General features: G+C 43.8%; 1 protein-coding gene across 3 annotated transcripts in view; it reads right to left on the minus strand.

Moving 5' to 3' along the window:
* Positions 1 to 16280, minus strand: part of CNTNAP2 (contactin associated protein 2) — a 2034513-nt gene that overhangs the window by 264120 nt on the left and 1754113 nt on the right. For all 3 annotated transcript variants that reach the window (XM_060305187.1, XM_060305186.1, XM_060305185.1), the window contains exon 17: positions 81 to 251. In XM_060305187.1, the coding sequence (XP_060161170.1) occupies positions 81 to 251 (171 nt within the window). The remainder of the gene's footprint in view (positions 1 to 80; positions 252 to 16280) is intronic.

Consider the following 16280-nt stretch of genomic DNA (forward strand, 5'->3'; position numbering starts at 1 on the left):
GAAATTACACAATCACGGCTAAGATCAGCTCGCAGTGACAAGAGTAGCTAGTGATGAGCGGACAAAGAATTTATACTCACATTTCAGTTCGAGTTTGATAAAATCTGTGTTCCCCAGATTTTCAAGAAACACTCCCCGGGGGATTAATGTTTTGAAGTAGAAAGAGATGTCTGCACTGGTTTCCCCTTGGAAAGTAGAGAAGTGCAGGTAGGATGATGGGTTTGGGAAAGAGGCAGCATTCCAGTAATTCCCTGTGGAAAGAGCAAAGAAAGAAAACAGGGTAATTTACACTTGATCATGGCAGTGATATAAAAGATACCCATTTTCTGAGTTTTAATACATTTCCACTGACAGTAGCCCTTGTTTCTTCTCTGCCTGCTGAGCAACATTGCACAAAATCCCCACAAACACATCTTGACTTTCCAAAAGTTCTATGTGGGTATGTATATAAGATATTTGATTCAGGACTGATAAACCCTGCTAGGAGCAGTGCTGGAGGGGCTCTCAGGAGTGTATGTCAAGTGCAGAAGCCCTGCGGCACGAGGAGCTGAGGAAGCAGGCGGGGTGACCGGCCAGCCACCTCCCACCTCTCCTGTTCCAAACCCCCGAGGCAGCTGCTGTAAAGGGAGAGTCTCCTCCCCAGCCCCTTCCTCTTCCTCCCTGGGGACTCCAGGCCACACTCTGACCTGTGGGTGTTTTGGGGGGTGGGAGTGCTGAGCTGAGCCCTCCTGAGCGCTCACAATCAGCCTCTACCCTTGAACTCACGGGGTAGACGCAGTTGTACCCGCCCCCCTCCCTACTCACTGCCTGGTAGTAGCCAGTGGCCCCAGGAGAAAGGCAGTTCACAGGATAAAATAAAAGCACCAAACTGGAGGACTCACATTCCATCAGAACAGATGGACCAAGAATTTAATATGACACCGAGAGCTTACTCCAGACTTTATCTCCAGGGGAGAAATTCCTCTAGAATGTGCACATTTCTGAGTACATTTGCCAGCACAGCTAGGGACCAAAATACATGGATATGCTTTAAAACAGTCATTAAAGCCTTTACCTTTAATACTAAGCCCATGTTAAGGTCACCAGGTGAGGCCCCAAATGGAGTCACTCTTGCTAAGCCCCAGGTCAGCAAAGCAAAACTTAACTGAGTTTCTGTGCTCAGTTCACCCAGAGAAGGCAGGCCCAGGCCACCCAGTCAGCTCTTGCCTGCTCAGCTCAGGGTACCTGACGCTCCAAGCCTTCCCTCTGCTCATGTAAGGGGAGCAGCCCTGCTTCAACCACCAGCACACGCCCGGTGTAACTTCCTTGTCCCTGCTCCCTTTGGTCTGTAAACATCTCTCCTTGTACAGCTCTTCGGAGCTCCTTTCTCTCTGCTAGACTGGAGGCTGCCTGATTCATGAGCTGCTGAATAAAAGCCTACCAGATCAGTAAACGGCCTGTGGAAAATTTTCTTTTAACATCTAAAATACATGTTTATTTAAAAGTTGATTTTGCCATATCTCTCCTTCAAAGAACACAATGAATCAACTACATTTACTCTGTTAGTTTCTATCCACAATATTTTTTCCTTCCTTTTATGCAAATAATGCACACAGGCAATAAGTTCAACTGCTACTCTTAAACAGAGTTAACTTCGCGTTGGTACTGCTATGCTTATGCCGTAAGTGCAAATTAAATGTATAGTGTTGCTGTATTATGAGATATTAAAGGATCCTCATTTAATTAATTCCATAACATCTTAAGGAAAAACCCAAATGAACTTTTTGGCCAACCCAATATCAGCAGTCAGTCGGTGCAAAATATGTTTGTAAACGTCTCCATTAAGGTAAAACCAGTGGTGGTGGAGCCCACTGTTGAAGGTGTCCCAAAAGTCTTCGTGCAGTTTCAAGCTCTTTTTTAAAACACTGCAATATCATGGCTTTCAGTAGGAGAAAAAGAGACTGGTTTCCTCTTGGGAAGAAGGATGTGATATGATATTGGTTAGAAAAATACCTGAAAAGAAAGAATCTTAGCCATGGTTTAAGTTTCTATCACCTGAGCTCTGAGCACTCTTCCCAGCTCAAGATCTGGCTTCAAGTCTGTTGAGAGGAGTTCAGTCACCTCTCCCAGCTGGCTGAAAATGAAGGTCTCTCAAGATAAAAGCTAAAGGTGCTACCCTGTCACCAATCAGAGTTCTAGGAGGGAATGAAGAGTCCCCAGGGCTGGCAGGATTCAGCTTGTCTAATGGGTGAGAGAGCCTTTTAGCAACCTAGGAGCCGGCAAGGATCAGTCCCCAGCCACGTTTCAACCTGAAGGCAAAGCAATTCTGTCTCTTTAGGCTGTATCCCCAGGACACAGATGTAATTAACATCTTAAAGTTTCAATCCGATCAGATGCATTCTTACTTTCTGAGGTGGTGATGTATTAACAGAAGGGCAGTTGTCTAAAATGATTCTACAAAAAAGGAGAGCTAAACGTAAAATATGTCAGTATTTATTTGAGGTCTGGCACTGGTTATTCAGACAGAAATATCCCCAGAGAGGAGAAGCACAGTTCAATCCGTTATTCTCATTTGCTGAAATATCCCTACAGACCACAATTCCATTAGCTCTCGTTCTATACTCACTAAGCAACTTTGAATTAATTTGGTCTCTGGAATGAATATATTCACAGGGAAATTATGCCTTGTACAAACGGTGGTTACCAGCCATCATTCCAGAAATGTCTGGATGACCACATATGACATCTTTGGAGTCGTCGCGTGTGGGTTGTCCCCAGTCTCTGGATGAACTAAGTCCAGATTCTTGACCAGCAACAGTGAGGACTCTACCCTGGACCTGACTGATGGCAGCAGCTGAGGTACCTACTCTGGGGAGAGTCAATGGGGCACAAGAGGAGGAGACCAGGAATTCTATTTAGATTTTTAAAAACCTCACCCTTTAAAATATTCACTTTAGTCATACTTGATAATGTACATAATACATGAGTACAGTGGAGCATGGACAGAATTCATAAGTAAGCTTGTTGGGATGTGAGCTTAAAGGCTTTAATGAGCGGGCGGCGGAATAAGGAAGTTTGGGTGCCGCTGTTCCAGACCCTGATGATCTTCTGTGAGGCCTGTTCTGATGAGTCTGTTGCCCAATCTCCAGGATTTCTGGTTATAACAAAGTAACATGAGTGCTTTTTCTAGTGCTCATTTGGTTTTTTTGTTTTGTTTTTTGCGGTACGCGAGCCTCTCACTGTTGTGGCTTCTCCCGTTGCGGAGCACAGGTTCCGGACGCAGGCTCAGCGGCCATGGCTCATGGGCCCAGACACTCCGCGGCACGTGGGATCTTCCCGGACCGGGGCACGAACCCGCGTCCCCTGTATCGGCAGGCGGACTCTCAACCACTGCGCCACCAGGGAAGCCCTGCTGTTTGTTTATATTGCTCCCAGCTGACCGTAAGCTCCTTGAAAGCTGGGAGAAAACCATTTCATCTCTGCAACCTTTAGCTCCAGAACATATTAAGTACTCAATAAATAATTATTAAATCAATGGATAAATGAAACAGTTGGATAAGTTATATCCAATTCCACTCCATATGCAAAGTCTTCATGGGACAAAATCTACTTTATAGTAACCTGAGTATTAAAGATATTAAATAAATATAAATAAAAGCTAGTGCTGCTTTAGCACCTACTATAACTGGACAACAGCTCCTGCTAGCACCTCATAATTTTCTTTATCCATGACTTAATTCCTATTATTCCCTATAGACCTTATTGAACGATGCCACGCATCTGCAAGACTGATGGGCTTATAACCTTAAGGTTGTTGAAATGGCTGCAATTTGTACTGGCTCTCAAGGTCAGCACTGCAAGGGTCAAGTGACATTAGACGAGCACATTAAGTTGGGAACGAGAGTCGCTGGATGGCAAGCATGGTGCCACAGCAGGTGGCAGGACAGCCAGCGTGTACAGGCAGAGCGGGCAAGGATGGAAACTGAGAGGGAAAGTGCGAAGCAGAACAGAAGTAAACATCTGAGATGGGAGGGGCCCGTCCACAGTAACAGAACGACAAGGCAGGTGGAAAAGGGTGAGGGACCCAGCCTAGGGCAGAGGCAATGGTCAGCAAAGGCTGAGCAAAACAGTTGCGGTGAGGTTGATGGTTCTACCAGCTTGAAAACCAGTTGGTCATGTGAGAAGCTTTTAAAGTACCTTCAGGGCAAGGCCCGGACTCATCTTGGGTGGGCAGAGGAATCAGGGAGGTACCTTCAGCTGGTGCAGGAGAGTAGGGCTGGGCAGCAAACCCGGCCTTGCTGACACCCACCATCACTTCAAACCTCTGTCATTCGTAGAAAATGCAGTATCGTGCATTCATCCAAATTCTTTAACAGGCAATTACTTTAATCTCACCAGTGATAATTTAGCATGGGATTCTGACTTCAAAATTTCTAAGGATTTTTTTGATGGGCAGCAATTAATTTTAAGCCTAATTTTAATTTCTAACAACGTATGACATGTACATGGTTTTAAAAGTCAAGTGGTGCTAGAAGGGATATAGAAAAATGCTGTTCCCTGCTCCACCCTCCCCCTAGCAAACCCAATTTCTTAGTGACAATTCTTTTTGTATCCCTGTATTTCTAAAATCTACCTGTGTAGATATTTATTAATATATGCATTTTAAACAGTCTCTACTTTCCCGGATGCCAGATGAGAACCGAGCATTTTCCAAGCCCACCTCCCTATTTCCTTTCTCCATATTCTCCCCAAATGGCAAAATCACAGACTTGGGGGTATGCTGAAATTCAATATTTATATTTTTAGGACTATTTAAGTATTATTCACTAATGAGCCAAGTAGTGAAATCTAATTATATTTTCTTTTTGTGTATAATGTTTTGTTTCTCTAGAATCAAGTTACCTATTTTTTTTCATTTACCTAGTTTTCCTTCTGCCTGTCATGAATTCTTTACAAATTCTCCAACATACCTGAAAAGCTCTTCTCAAACATTTCTGACATTCGATACGTCAGGCAACCCAGCAGTCACATTTTTGTGACATCCTGTGACAGGATGGGGCGTCCTGTGACAGCCCTTCGTTCTTCTGCCACTGTCCACGCTGGCTCTTCTCATGGCCTGGGACCGCCTTCTCGCCCTTATTGCAGGGGCTTCCTTCTGTGCCTCTTCAGTGTTAAATCTCCCAATTCCTGGGTCTCTCTGACTTTGGGCTTCTTTCTGGATCTACACCCTCATTTTCATGGAGCACATTCTCAAGTAGCTTCTTGAGCAAAGGGATGTGTGAAGTCAACTTCCTAAATCCCTGCTCTTCTGGAGAGTCATTATCCTGCTTTCACATGTAATTGAGACACTCCAGAAAATTACTTCCCCAGGGGAACTTTAAAGGCATTTCTCCACTGTCTTCAAGCTCTCAGTGTCGCTGTTGAGAAAGTTAATGCCTTCTGATCACTACATCGCTCACATAACTGATGGGGTTCAGGACGTGCTACCCCAAAATACGGCACCTTGGGAGACTGAGCATTTCCAGCTGAAGTGATGTGGGGAATGCCAGGTGCAGAAGGACTTTCTGGGCTCCCTCTGAAGCAGGACAGGAAACTCTCATGTGAAGTTCCCCAGAGGAAAGGAGCATCCTCATCTCCAAAGAGAGAGGGGCAGAGAGGCGTCCGAGGAACAGGCCTTGCGAGGTTGCCTCCGCTCGGCTCACACGCTGTCCTGTCTCGACTTTCCGTGACTTTCTACCCTTCATCTAATGGCGCAGCACAACACTGAGGTTTAACCATTTCTCTGGGTCTTCATTTCCTCATGAAGGTTCCTGTACCATGTAAAACTTGAATACATTTGTATGCTTTTTTCCTGTTAATTAAACCCAGCCAGGACCCCTAGAGGATCGAGGAAAAATTTCTTCTCCTGCATTACTCGTATTTTTTCCTCTCTGGAAGCTTTGAGAATCTTTTCCTTTAACTCCCTTAATTGAAAGTGGACTTTGATAGTTTCTCCTGATGCCCTTTCTCAAGCACCTGTTAGTTGTATATTTATCTGTCCTTCTCTTGCCCCTTTGCGTTCCTAATTTTGATCTTTCTTCTTTGTGTTCGACTTCCTGGGACATTCCTCCAGCTTTATTTCCAACACTGCTACTGTCTTTTTATTTCGGCAATCATATTTCAAATCTCCAAGTATTATTTCTTGTTCTCTGACAGTCCTCATTTTTAAAGCAGGCTGTCGTGGGTTTTGCTCAGCTGTGGATGCAGTATCTTACCTGTCCGAGAATGTTCATTTAATTATTGAAACTGTCCTTCTGTCTGTCTTCTGCGTTGTCTCCCTCTCTTCAGAGGCCCCCTTTCCTGCCCCATTGTTAGTTCGGGCTCCCTCCTCACGTTACCTTCAGTGGTTGGTGAGTCTTCCTAGGCACTCACACTGAACGGTGAAGTTCCAGAAAGCTGCCGGGCTGCTCCGTGAGTGTGCGTGTCTGGGAGTGGTGGTGATTTGCTGACCAGTGGGCTTCACCACAACGAGGAGAGCTCCCTGCTCTGTTGAAGGGCCCCCAAGTGTCAGTATCTGTGGCCTTTTATTTTTTAGTCACAGATCATTCAATTTCTTGAGAGAAGGACCCTCCAGTTTCATGAGGTGTATGCATGTGGTGGTCAGTGTTCCGGGATGCTTACATAGATTTCCATGTTTTTGTTCTATTTTAATGAAGGAGTTTCCCCCCCGCACATTCTTTGTTGCCTCCTGTCTGGAGTGTAAACCTCTCACCTCCCACGTGGGTAGAATAGGACAGTCACCAGGGTGTGGGAGGAGGTGAAGTTGGTTCTAACCAATGTTTACACAGACTTTTAACCAATCCTGTTCTGAGCCTCCCCCTCCCCCAGCCTTTGATGACTCCAATTCCTGAACCTTGTGGAATTCCTCAGCTTTCATCTGCCCATCAGCAGTCTGGACTTACCGACATTCTTGTACCGTCAGCAAGGAAGTGAGTGAACATGTGATACGCTGAGGTTCCCTCTGGGTGGTGGTGACGATGCGGTGTGGGGCACATAGGGAACACAGCAGGTGAACTCAGGGGGTGGCGCTGGCCTGTTACTTGGTGAAGCTGCCATGCGCCGGTCCACGTGCAGGCTCCAGAATCAGACAATCTGGCTCTATCACCCTCGCCCACTGGGCAACTCTGGGCAGATTTCTCATCTTCTTAAATCTCAGTGTCCTCATTGGTAAAACGGAATAACATTGGAATCTCTTTTAAAGATGGTTGGGAATCACAGCACATCATTCATGAAATGTGCTTAGCAGGGCGCTGAGCACAAAATAACTGTTCAACACATGGTATTATCCACCACAAAACGGGGGGCTTCAGTGTCACGTTCAGTCACTGTCCAGGGCTTGGCCAAGGAGCGGGGAGGCTGGGAGAGGAGCTCCCTTCTTTTGACGTGTGACCCGACGCCCTGAGCTCCTCCTGAACCCACTTCTCTGCCGGGGAGGCAGCAAACAGCCCAGGCAGACCCAGCACTCACCCACAACCCCGGCCCCTCCGGCCGCAGGCGCGTCCCTGACCCGCACCCAGCTGCCTTGTGTCCTGTTCTCCTCTTTCCTCGCTCCTCTGCTCCCTTTTCACTGGCTTTCAAAGCTGTGTGCTCCCACTTTCTTTGTCTCCTTACTGACTTTTAAAAAATGTCCATTCAGGACACACAAATGAGAATTCTCCTTGAGCCCCGGCACTGTGATACAGGGGTTTGTAGAGAAGCCATTACATAACAATCTGATGAAAGGAGTGACTGCGTAGCTAAGAAACTAGAGTTATCCAAACACTATAAACAGGTTCATCTGAACGAAGGTGACCAGAGACACACGATGGGCAGAGACGGGGAGGAGAAGCTGCGGCTGCACCTCGATGTGTCCGCCCCTGCTGTCCTTCCTTTCTCCTCAGAGGGGACACAGGTAATTAGGAAAAGGTGACACAGCACTGGCTGGAAGAGCTGGCACTAGCCTGATGTGGAGAAGACTGCGCGTGGCTCTCCCAGGTGTGGTTTGGTGGGGTGTGTGGCCTGGATGCCAGTGGGTGTTTCCATCCTCTCCCAGACGCAGCAATTTCTCCAGTCACCAAATGGCCCAGCACTGGAACGGCACCGAGAAGCGTATCTATAGCTTCTGGTTAAAGTGGCAAAAGCACTTCCCAATATAAGTACCAGCTCTGAGGAGACTAATTACTCTGAACATTTTTAGTGACCCGAAGGTTAGAAAATTGGAGTATTCTGTGAGTTATGTAATGAGGCTTCTATTGTTTACTATGGCTGGGTGCTATTTACAACAATAAACCAGATGGCTTCATTTGCATGCAGATTTGAGTCTATTTGTAGAGGTGGCCTTATGGGTAGAAAAAAATTATTTCCTTAATTAAACCATTCTGTGCATTCAGGAGAGGTAAACGTAGCTTCGTTCTGCTCTCGGCCTCATTTTATAGGGCGAGCGCAACTCAGAACCAAGGGCTGCAAGTTAAGACCTGCCCTGGACTCAGCCATTCCCTCTGCAGTGTTTCATCCTCTCCAGCATGCAGTTTCCATGGCTACAACCAAAAGGGGTGATATTATAACCCTGTGAGAGGAGTCAACAGTATAAAGTTTTCACTCTGTGTCTGTGACTTGGTTCCTTTGGGCAAGAATGGGGATGGGGTCCCACACAGAAAAAGAATATGACACTAACAATGAAATATCACAAAGAGAAATTAAGGAAAAGATCCCATTTACCATCATATCAAAAAGAATAAAATACCTAGGAGTAAACTTACCTAAGGAGGCAAAAGGCCTGTACTCTGAAAACTATAGGACGCTGATGAAAGAAACTGAAGACCACACAAACAGATGGAAAGATATACTGTGTTCTTGGATTGGAAGAATCAATACTGTTAAAATGACCATACTACCCAGGGCAATCTATAGATTCAATGCAATCCCTGTCAAATTACCAATGGCATTTTTCACAGAGCTGGAACAAAAGTTTTTCTAATCTGTATGGAAACACAAAATACCCCAAATAGCCAAAACAATCTTGAGAAAGAAGAATGGAGCTGGAGGAATCATGCTCCCTGACTTCACACTATACTGCAAAGCTACAGTCATCAAAACAGTGTGATATTGGCACAAAAACAGACACATAGATCAATGGAACAGAATAAAGAGCCCAGAAATAAATCTGTACACGTATGGTCAATTAATCTATGACAAACAAGGTAAGAATATACAATGGAGAAAAGACAGTCTCTTCAACAAGTGGTGCTAGGATAACTGGACAGCTACATGTAAAAGAGTGAAATTAGAACATTCTCTAACACCATGTATAAAAATAAACTCAAAATGGATTAAAGACCTAAATGTAATACTGAATACTATAAAACTCTTAGAGGAAAACATAAGCAGAACACTCTTTGACATACATTGCAGCAATATTATTTTTGGATCCTTCTCCTAGAGTAAGGAAACAAAAGCAAGAATAAACAAATGGGACCTAATGAAACTTAGAAGCTTTTGCATGGCAAAGGAAACCATAAACAAAATGAAAAGACAACCTATGGAATGGGAGAAATATTTGCAAACGATGTGACTGACAAGGGTTTAATTTCCAAAATATACAAACAGCTTATGTTGCTCAATGTAAAAAACAACAAGCAACCCAAGCAAAATATGGGCAGGAGACCTAAATAGACATTTCTCCAAAGAAGACATACAGATGGCCAACAGGCACATGAAAAGATGCTCAATGCTGCTAATTATTAGAGAAATGCAAGTCAAAACTACAATGAGGTACCACTTCACAGTGGTCAGAATGGCCATCATCAAAAAGTCTACAAATAATAAATTCTGGAGAGGATATGGAGAAAAGGGAACCCTCCTACACTGTTGGGGGGAATGTACATTGGTGCAGCCACTATGGAGAAGAGTATGAAGGTTCCTTAAAAAACTAAAAATAGAGTTACCATATGATCCTGCAATCCCCTCTTGGACATATATTTGGAGAGGCGAAAATTCTAATTTGAAAAGATACACACACCCCAATGTTCACTGCAGCACTATTTACAACAGTCAATACACAGAAGCAACCAAAGTGTCCATCCACAGATGAATGGATAAAGAAGATGTGGTATATATACAATGGAGTATTACACAGCCATAAAGAAGAATGAAATAATGAAATTTGCAGTAACATGGATGGACCTAGAGATTATCATACTAAGTGAAGTAAGTCAGGCAAAAAAAGAGACAAATATCATATGATATTGCTTATATGTGGAATCTAAAATAAAACTTATTTACAAAACAGAAATAGACCCACAGACACAGAAAATAAACTTATGGTTACCAAAGAGGAAAGCCAGGGGGAGGGATAAATTAGGTGTTTGAGGTTAACAGATACACACTACTATATATAAAATAGATAAACAGCAGGGACCTACTGTATAGCACAGGGAACTATACTCAATATTTTGTAATAACCTATAACGGAAAAGAATCTGATATATATATATGAGTTACTTTGCTGGATTCCTGAATCATTGTAAATCAACTATACCTCAATTTAAAAAAGTTTAAAAAGAATATGATGGTGAAACCCCAAAGGTCATGATGCTCACTTGGGGAGCTTCCTGCACTGCTGTGAGCTGACCGATAGCTAGACTGGGTATGTGTGTGGTAAAACCGAATTGTTCTCAATTAGTCATGAAAACTCACATATCAAGTCCATTAATGGTACATTTAAACATAACGGTACAGGGACTTTCCTGGTGGCACAGTGGTTAAGACTCTGTGCTCCCAATGCAAGGGGCCCAGGTTTGATCCCTGGCCAGGGAACTAGATCCCACATGCATGCCACAACTAAGAGATCACATGCCACAACTAAGGAGCCCATGAGCCTCAACTAAGGAGCCTGTGAGCTGCAACTAAAGAGCCCGCCTGCTGCAACGAAAGGAGCCCACGTGCCACAACTAAGGAGCAGGTGAGCCACAACTAGGGAGCCCACCTGCCACAACTAAGACCCAGCACAACCAAATAAATAAATAATTAAAAAAAAAATGTAACGGTACGTAAGAGGTCATTCTATTTCCGTTTTTTTTTTTTTTTTTTCCAGTACGCGGGCCTCTCACTGTTGTGGCCTCTCCCGTTGCGGAGCACAGGCTCTGGACGCACAGGCTCAGCGGCCATGGCTCACAGGCCCAGCCGCTCCGCGGCATATGGGATCTTCCCAGACCGGGGCACGAACCCGCGTCCCCTGCATTGGCAGGTGGACTCTCAATCACTGTGCCACCAGGGAAGCCCTCTACTTCCTTTTGAATGCTTGAAACAGCTGTGTGTGCTTGGATGTTTGGAGGTGGGGAGCAGGTCTAAGTTCTCTTGTAAAGCTCTTCAGGGTCTCTACCTTAGATCCCTAAATCTCCTTAAACTTTCCTTACTGTACATTCTTTCCTTACTGTACAAACTGTACTGTACAAACTTTCCTTACTGTACATCCTTACTGTACATTCAGGGTTATTCCTGAATCATCCTAAGTACACTGAGGTTCAAATTAAAAATTAATAACCAGAACTGGAGAGATGAATAACTAAGTATGTGTGTAATGGAAGCATGTGGGCTTCCTGCTCTTGGGTAAACCCCAAAGTTTTCTGTGTGATTGATTCCAGAGAATGAGGGAATAGCAAGACTTAATCTCTCATATTCCTGTGAGTAAGGGATTGCAGGAAGATCTATTTGATTTAGCAAAAATAAAACTTTGTAGATCAAATTTATATCCACTACATGCAGGTTGGTATGGAAAATATTTCACGTGTACTGTATGTAGTACACTGAAATGGCCATGAGAGGGTGACTCTGCAGATGGCCCACCTTTTAAAGCCTTGTGTGTCCCCGGCATGAATCCTCTGCCTTTCTTTCTTTTCCTGAGTGATTTCCTATGCTTCATCATTTTAAGTACTAACCTTAGGTCAATGATTCTCAAGTTTATGCATACGGGTAGATCTCTAGTGTGAGGTTAAGATTAACATATGCATTTCTTACTAGACAACTTTACCTTGATTTACAAGTACCTCAAACTCTAAATGACTGAAAGTGAACACGTATTTCTTCCAAATTAACTCAACTTGCAGTGTTCTCCACTTTGGAACTGTTTCTACTTTGCCACCTAAGCCAGAAACATGGGAGTCATTGCTGGGTATGCAATCCACCCCCGAGGCCTGGTAATGGCCCCTCTGAAATATCCTGCGGTGTGTTCCTCCCCTCTACTCTTTCCGCTGCCTTGGCTCGACTGTCATCTCTGCCTGAATCCTGCACTAATTTTTGGTTCTGCTTCCAGCGTTGGGATCTCATATCCATTCTTTACAAAGCCAACAGTGAAATCTCTCTAAAGCACAACTGACTGTGTCACTCTCGTGAGCAAAACCCCTAATGGTTCCAAATGCCTCCAGAATGCAGTGCAAGCTCCGTGATGTGGCGTATGAACCCAATTTCTCCAGCCTCTTTTCTCCCTATCCCGTGCCTTAGAATGTAAGCTCAGCCACACGCAGCTGCCCAGTTTCCATGGGCTGCAGGGCTGGTATGGACTCATCTTTATTTGCATAGTTTTCTCCTTTTGGATTATCCTTTCTCCATCTGTTCCTCTCCCATCCTCCCAACTCACCCACTGCATCTGGCCTGACTCCTTCTCGTCTTTTAAGGCTCAGTTCAGGTGTCCCCTCCCCAGGTGGGTGCAATGCACTTTCCCTGAGCTCCTGTGACATCTTGAATCTATCGTTGTGCCCAACTTAAAGTATTATTATAATTACTTTCCTATGTTCCCGTCCTCTGCTAGGCTGTGAATTTCAGAGAGCAGAGATCATATTTTCTATTTCTTTCTCCCTGTAGTATGCAGCCTGACACACAGAGGTGATCAATATGTGTTTCTTAAGTGAAAAAATGTTTTTCTAAAACTAGTTTGCAGCACTGATAACCCCACTACCAGTTATTACCATTTCTTGATGTGGCCATCTGCAAAGCCGACCTTCTACAGTTTCAGAATTGGAGTTATTTAGCCCACAGGGACAGAAGCTTTTCTAGGTTTGGCATTATTTATTTGGACGTCTAGGCACATTCAGTATTTCCCTTCTTGGAGATCTGATGTGCACAGAGGTCACTTCTGCCTTTACTAGGTCTCCCTTTGCTGTCCACCTCCTCATATCTTCTTCTCTCTTGGTATAATTTTAATTCATGGTCTAATACCATTAAGCTCCATTTCATGATCCGCCCTGCTGTCACGAAGGATGGTCCTGGCAGGATGGTAAAGACGGCTGTGCGCGTAGGCACCTTCGGGCACTGTGCAGAGAAGGAGGCTATAACGAGAGTGGCCCTTCCGTATTGATAAACTACAAAACCCCCAGAACCCCACAGCCATAGGAAAACAGATTTTGTATCAAATCCATTAGGTGAGTAAAATGTGGAAAAAAGCTGCCCATTTCAGCAGAATGGTAGATGTGAACATCGTAAACTGCGCTACCCGGCAGACTAATGGATTGCTACGATCTGTACAATTATGCTACACAAATCAGTTTCTTGTTGGTGCTTCTTTTCATTACAGGAAATAAAAAGATTCACATGTCCTATTCATCGATAACTGTTGTTTTCCTATTGAAAACTGCCACGGTCCTCGTGTCTTCAGGAATGGGATCAGTAAAGCAACCACACAACCCACGATGCAAAGTGAAGGACATGAGCACAGGAATGTCAGCTTTTGACACCTGTTCTGTAACTATATATAAATAAGCCTGTTTGTAAATTAGAGAAATAGCTCCTTGGTCACAAGATCGTGGTAACGAGGTAAAGCGACAGTGGCATGCAGAAGCATTATGAAACACCAAAGAACCATAAAGAGGCAAAAAAATTCCTTTGTGCCTCTATTTAGTAATAGTGATAGAAAACGAACATGCATTTCTATGTATGTAGGAGCCAGATAATTGGTTTGGATTTATACATAACACGCTGCAGTTTCTTGCCAACACATAAAACAAAACTATAAGATAAAACCCGGGAAGAAAGGAGCACAGTTGAAAGAAAGCCTGAAAACAAATCCCATTCAGTGGCTAAGTGAAAGTAATTTCTAATACGAACGTGAATAGTGCATCAAAGCTGAAATAAGCATTCAGACACTAAGGATAAAAAGAACACAACTGAGAACACGATTCATTTTGTGACTGTGATTCTTTGTTGTTGCTTTCGTAGTGTGAGGCTGGGGTGTGTAGACACTGAGCTTTGGTCTGATCACCGGGGTAACGATTGCAAAGTGGAATTCAAGCTGATTGTAGAGGACGCACATTGGTCTGTGATTATGTAAGACTACAGGAGTTTTAGAACTTTGTGTCACATAGTTAGATAATAAAGTGAGTGCAATGGCATCCAATATGTTGATTTAGAACAGTGTTAATTTCAAAGGAATCTGGGAATTTGTATGAGGGCAGGATGGGCGGCCTGAGTGGTGACCAGATGCCGAAGTGGCTTGAAGGGTGAATAGCGGGATCCCCAGCAGATGCTGCTGAGCGTGTGGTTATCACACCCCGAGGGCACGTGCCAACTGCACCGAGGGTCCAACGGGGCCACAGCATAAAAGGTTTCCACCGAATGCAGAGGTACTGCTGCAGTCCTACATGGCAGAACCTCACTCCACATTTATTGAGCAAAATGTGGTACAAAAGTACACTCCCGGGTGATGAAATACTAAAGAAGTCGCTACAATGAGATTCGGTATGACATGACACTCTACGATCAGACGTACACTTTCTACTTCGAAACGTCCAGTTGTAACATGGAGGTTTTGGTCTCACTCTTGTTTTTGAGGTTATTGAGAGCAATGGGAAGGCTGTCTGCCCAGAATCGAGCTGCTTGGGAATCTCAATATTTAAAAAAGTGAATTTAGATGATAACACAAAGCAGGAGTTAAAGTTTGAACTGCCACCGCCTGGCGCTGTAGGTTAGGCTAATTTGAAACAGAGTAGATGGTGCCGTAACCTGGGGTTTGAAAGCAATTATTTCCAACAGCCTGGCAGCCACCCAGAGCACAGCAGCTTTGAAACATGCTGCATTCTGACCTTTTCTCCGTCTTGGGCTCCGGAGAAAAAACGGAGGTTTCAAACATCAGATTGGAAGGTGCACAAACAGAGCACTGAATGGATTCTGATGGAACCAATCTCACATTTCACCTTTCCAAACTTTATGGGAAGTTTACGGGGATTTATTGTTTCAAGAACAGAAGGACATTTTACCTACAGATGCAGGGGAATAAAGTTCAAGTACATTTAGTATTGGAGGATGGTTGCTTTATTGCCGTCTAATTAACCAACTAACTAACAGTGATGCTGCAAAACTTATTTTTACGGTGAATTCTCTCTGGCCACAGGCAAACTTTTCTTCACTAATACTTATTCTGTTAAGATTCTGGACTTCATAGTTATTAATACTTATTAATAGTTAACTTTATAGAGTTATTAATAATTGTTAGTAGTAGCTAAAATCTATCAAACCATGTTTCAAGCAATGTTTCAGTACAGGCATTATCTCAGTCTTCACAACATCACTTGAAGTGCTAGCATTACCTCCATTTTTCCTATGAGGAAACTGAGGCACAGAAATTTTAACGTGAACACTCAGAGTTTCATTATAAACCCACGTCTAATTTTAAATGGAGTATAATCTATAATCTATAAAATAATGAATCACTACGTTGTACACCTGAAACTAATACTACTATAAATCTACTTCAATTAAAAAAACAAAATTCAGGTCTCATGGTTTCAATACCAATGCTCTTTCCACAAAAAATGCTGTCCCTCTTTTCTATAAAGCACTTCCCTCTCACTCCCCTACAGCCCTCAGCTTTTCTTATAAATAGAGATTAACCCTCAAAACATTTCTATGGGATCTTGTACTGGCTTCCTTGCATCTGAAGGGAGCCTGAAGATGCTACTGTGTTCCCATCTTCAAATTTCAGCTGAAGGAGATTCAGAGGAGATTCTTCTGTAAGGTTCAGGTAGTCTGGGGAGAAGACAGCCATGTTCTGCCTCATATCTCTATTGAGAACCTGCTGTTTGTCACGCACAGCTCTAGACTTCATGGGAGATCAACATCCAGGGACCTCTTAATTGTGTCTCTCTCCAACATCATCCTGTTCTACTCTCTCCTTTGCTCACTAGGCTCCGGCCACACCAGTCTTCTTTCTCTTCTTCAAAATACCAAGCTTTTTCCAATCTCTGACCTATTTCTTCTCCCTGGAATGCTTCCTGATATTCTCACTACTCAGCAGT

Source organism: Globicephala melas, chromosome 9, assembly GCF_963455315.2.
Source record: "Globicephala melas chromosome 9, mGloMel1.2, whole genome shotgun sequence".
Lineage (NCBI taxonomy): Eukaryota > Metazoa > Chordata > Mammalia > Artiodactyla > Delphinidae > Globicephala > Globicephala melas.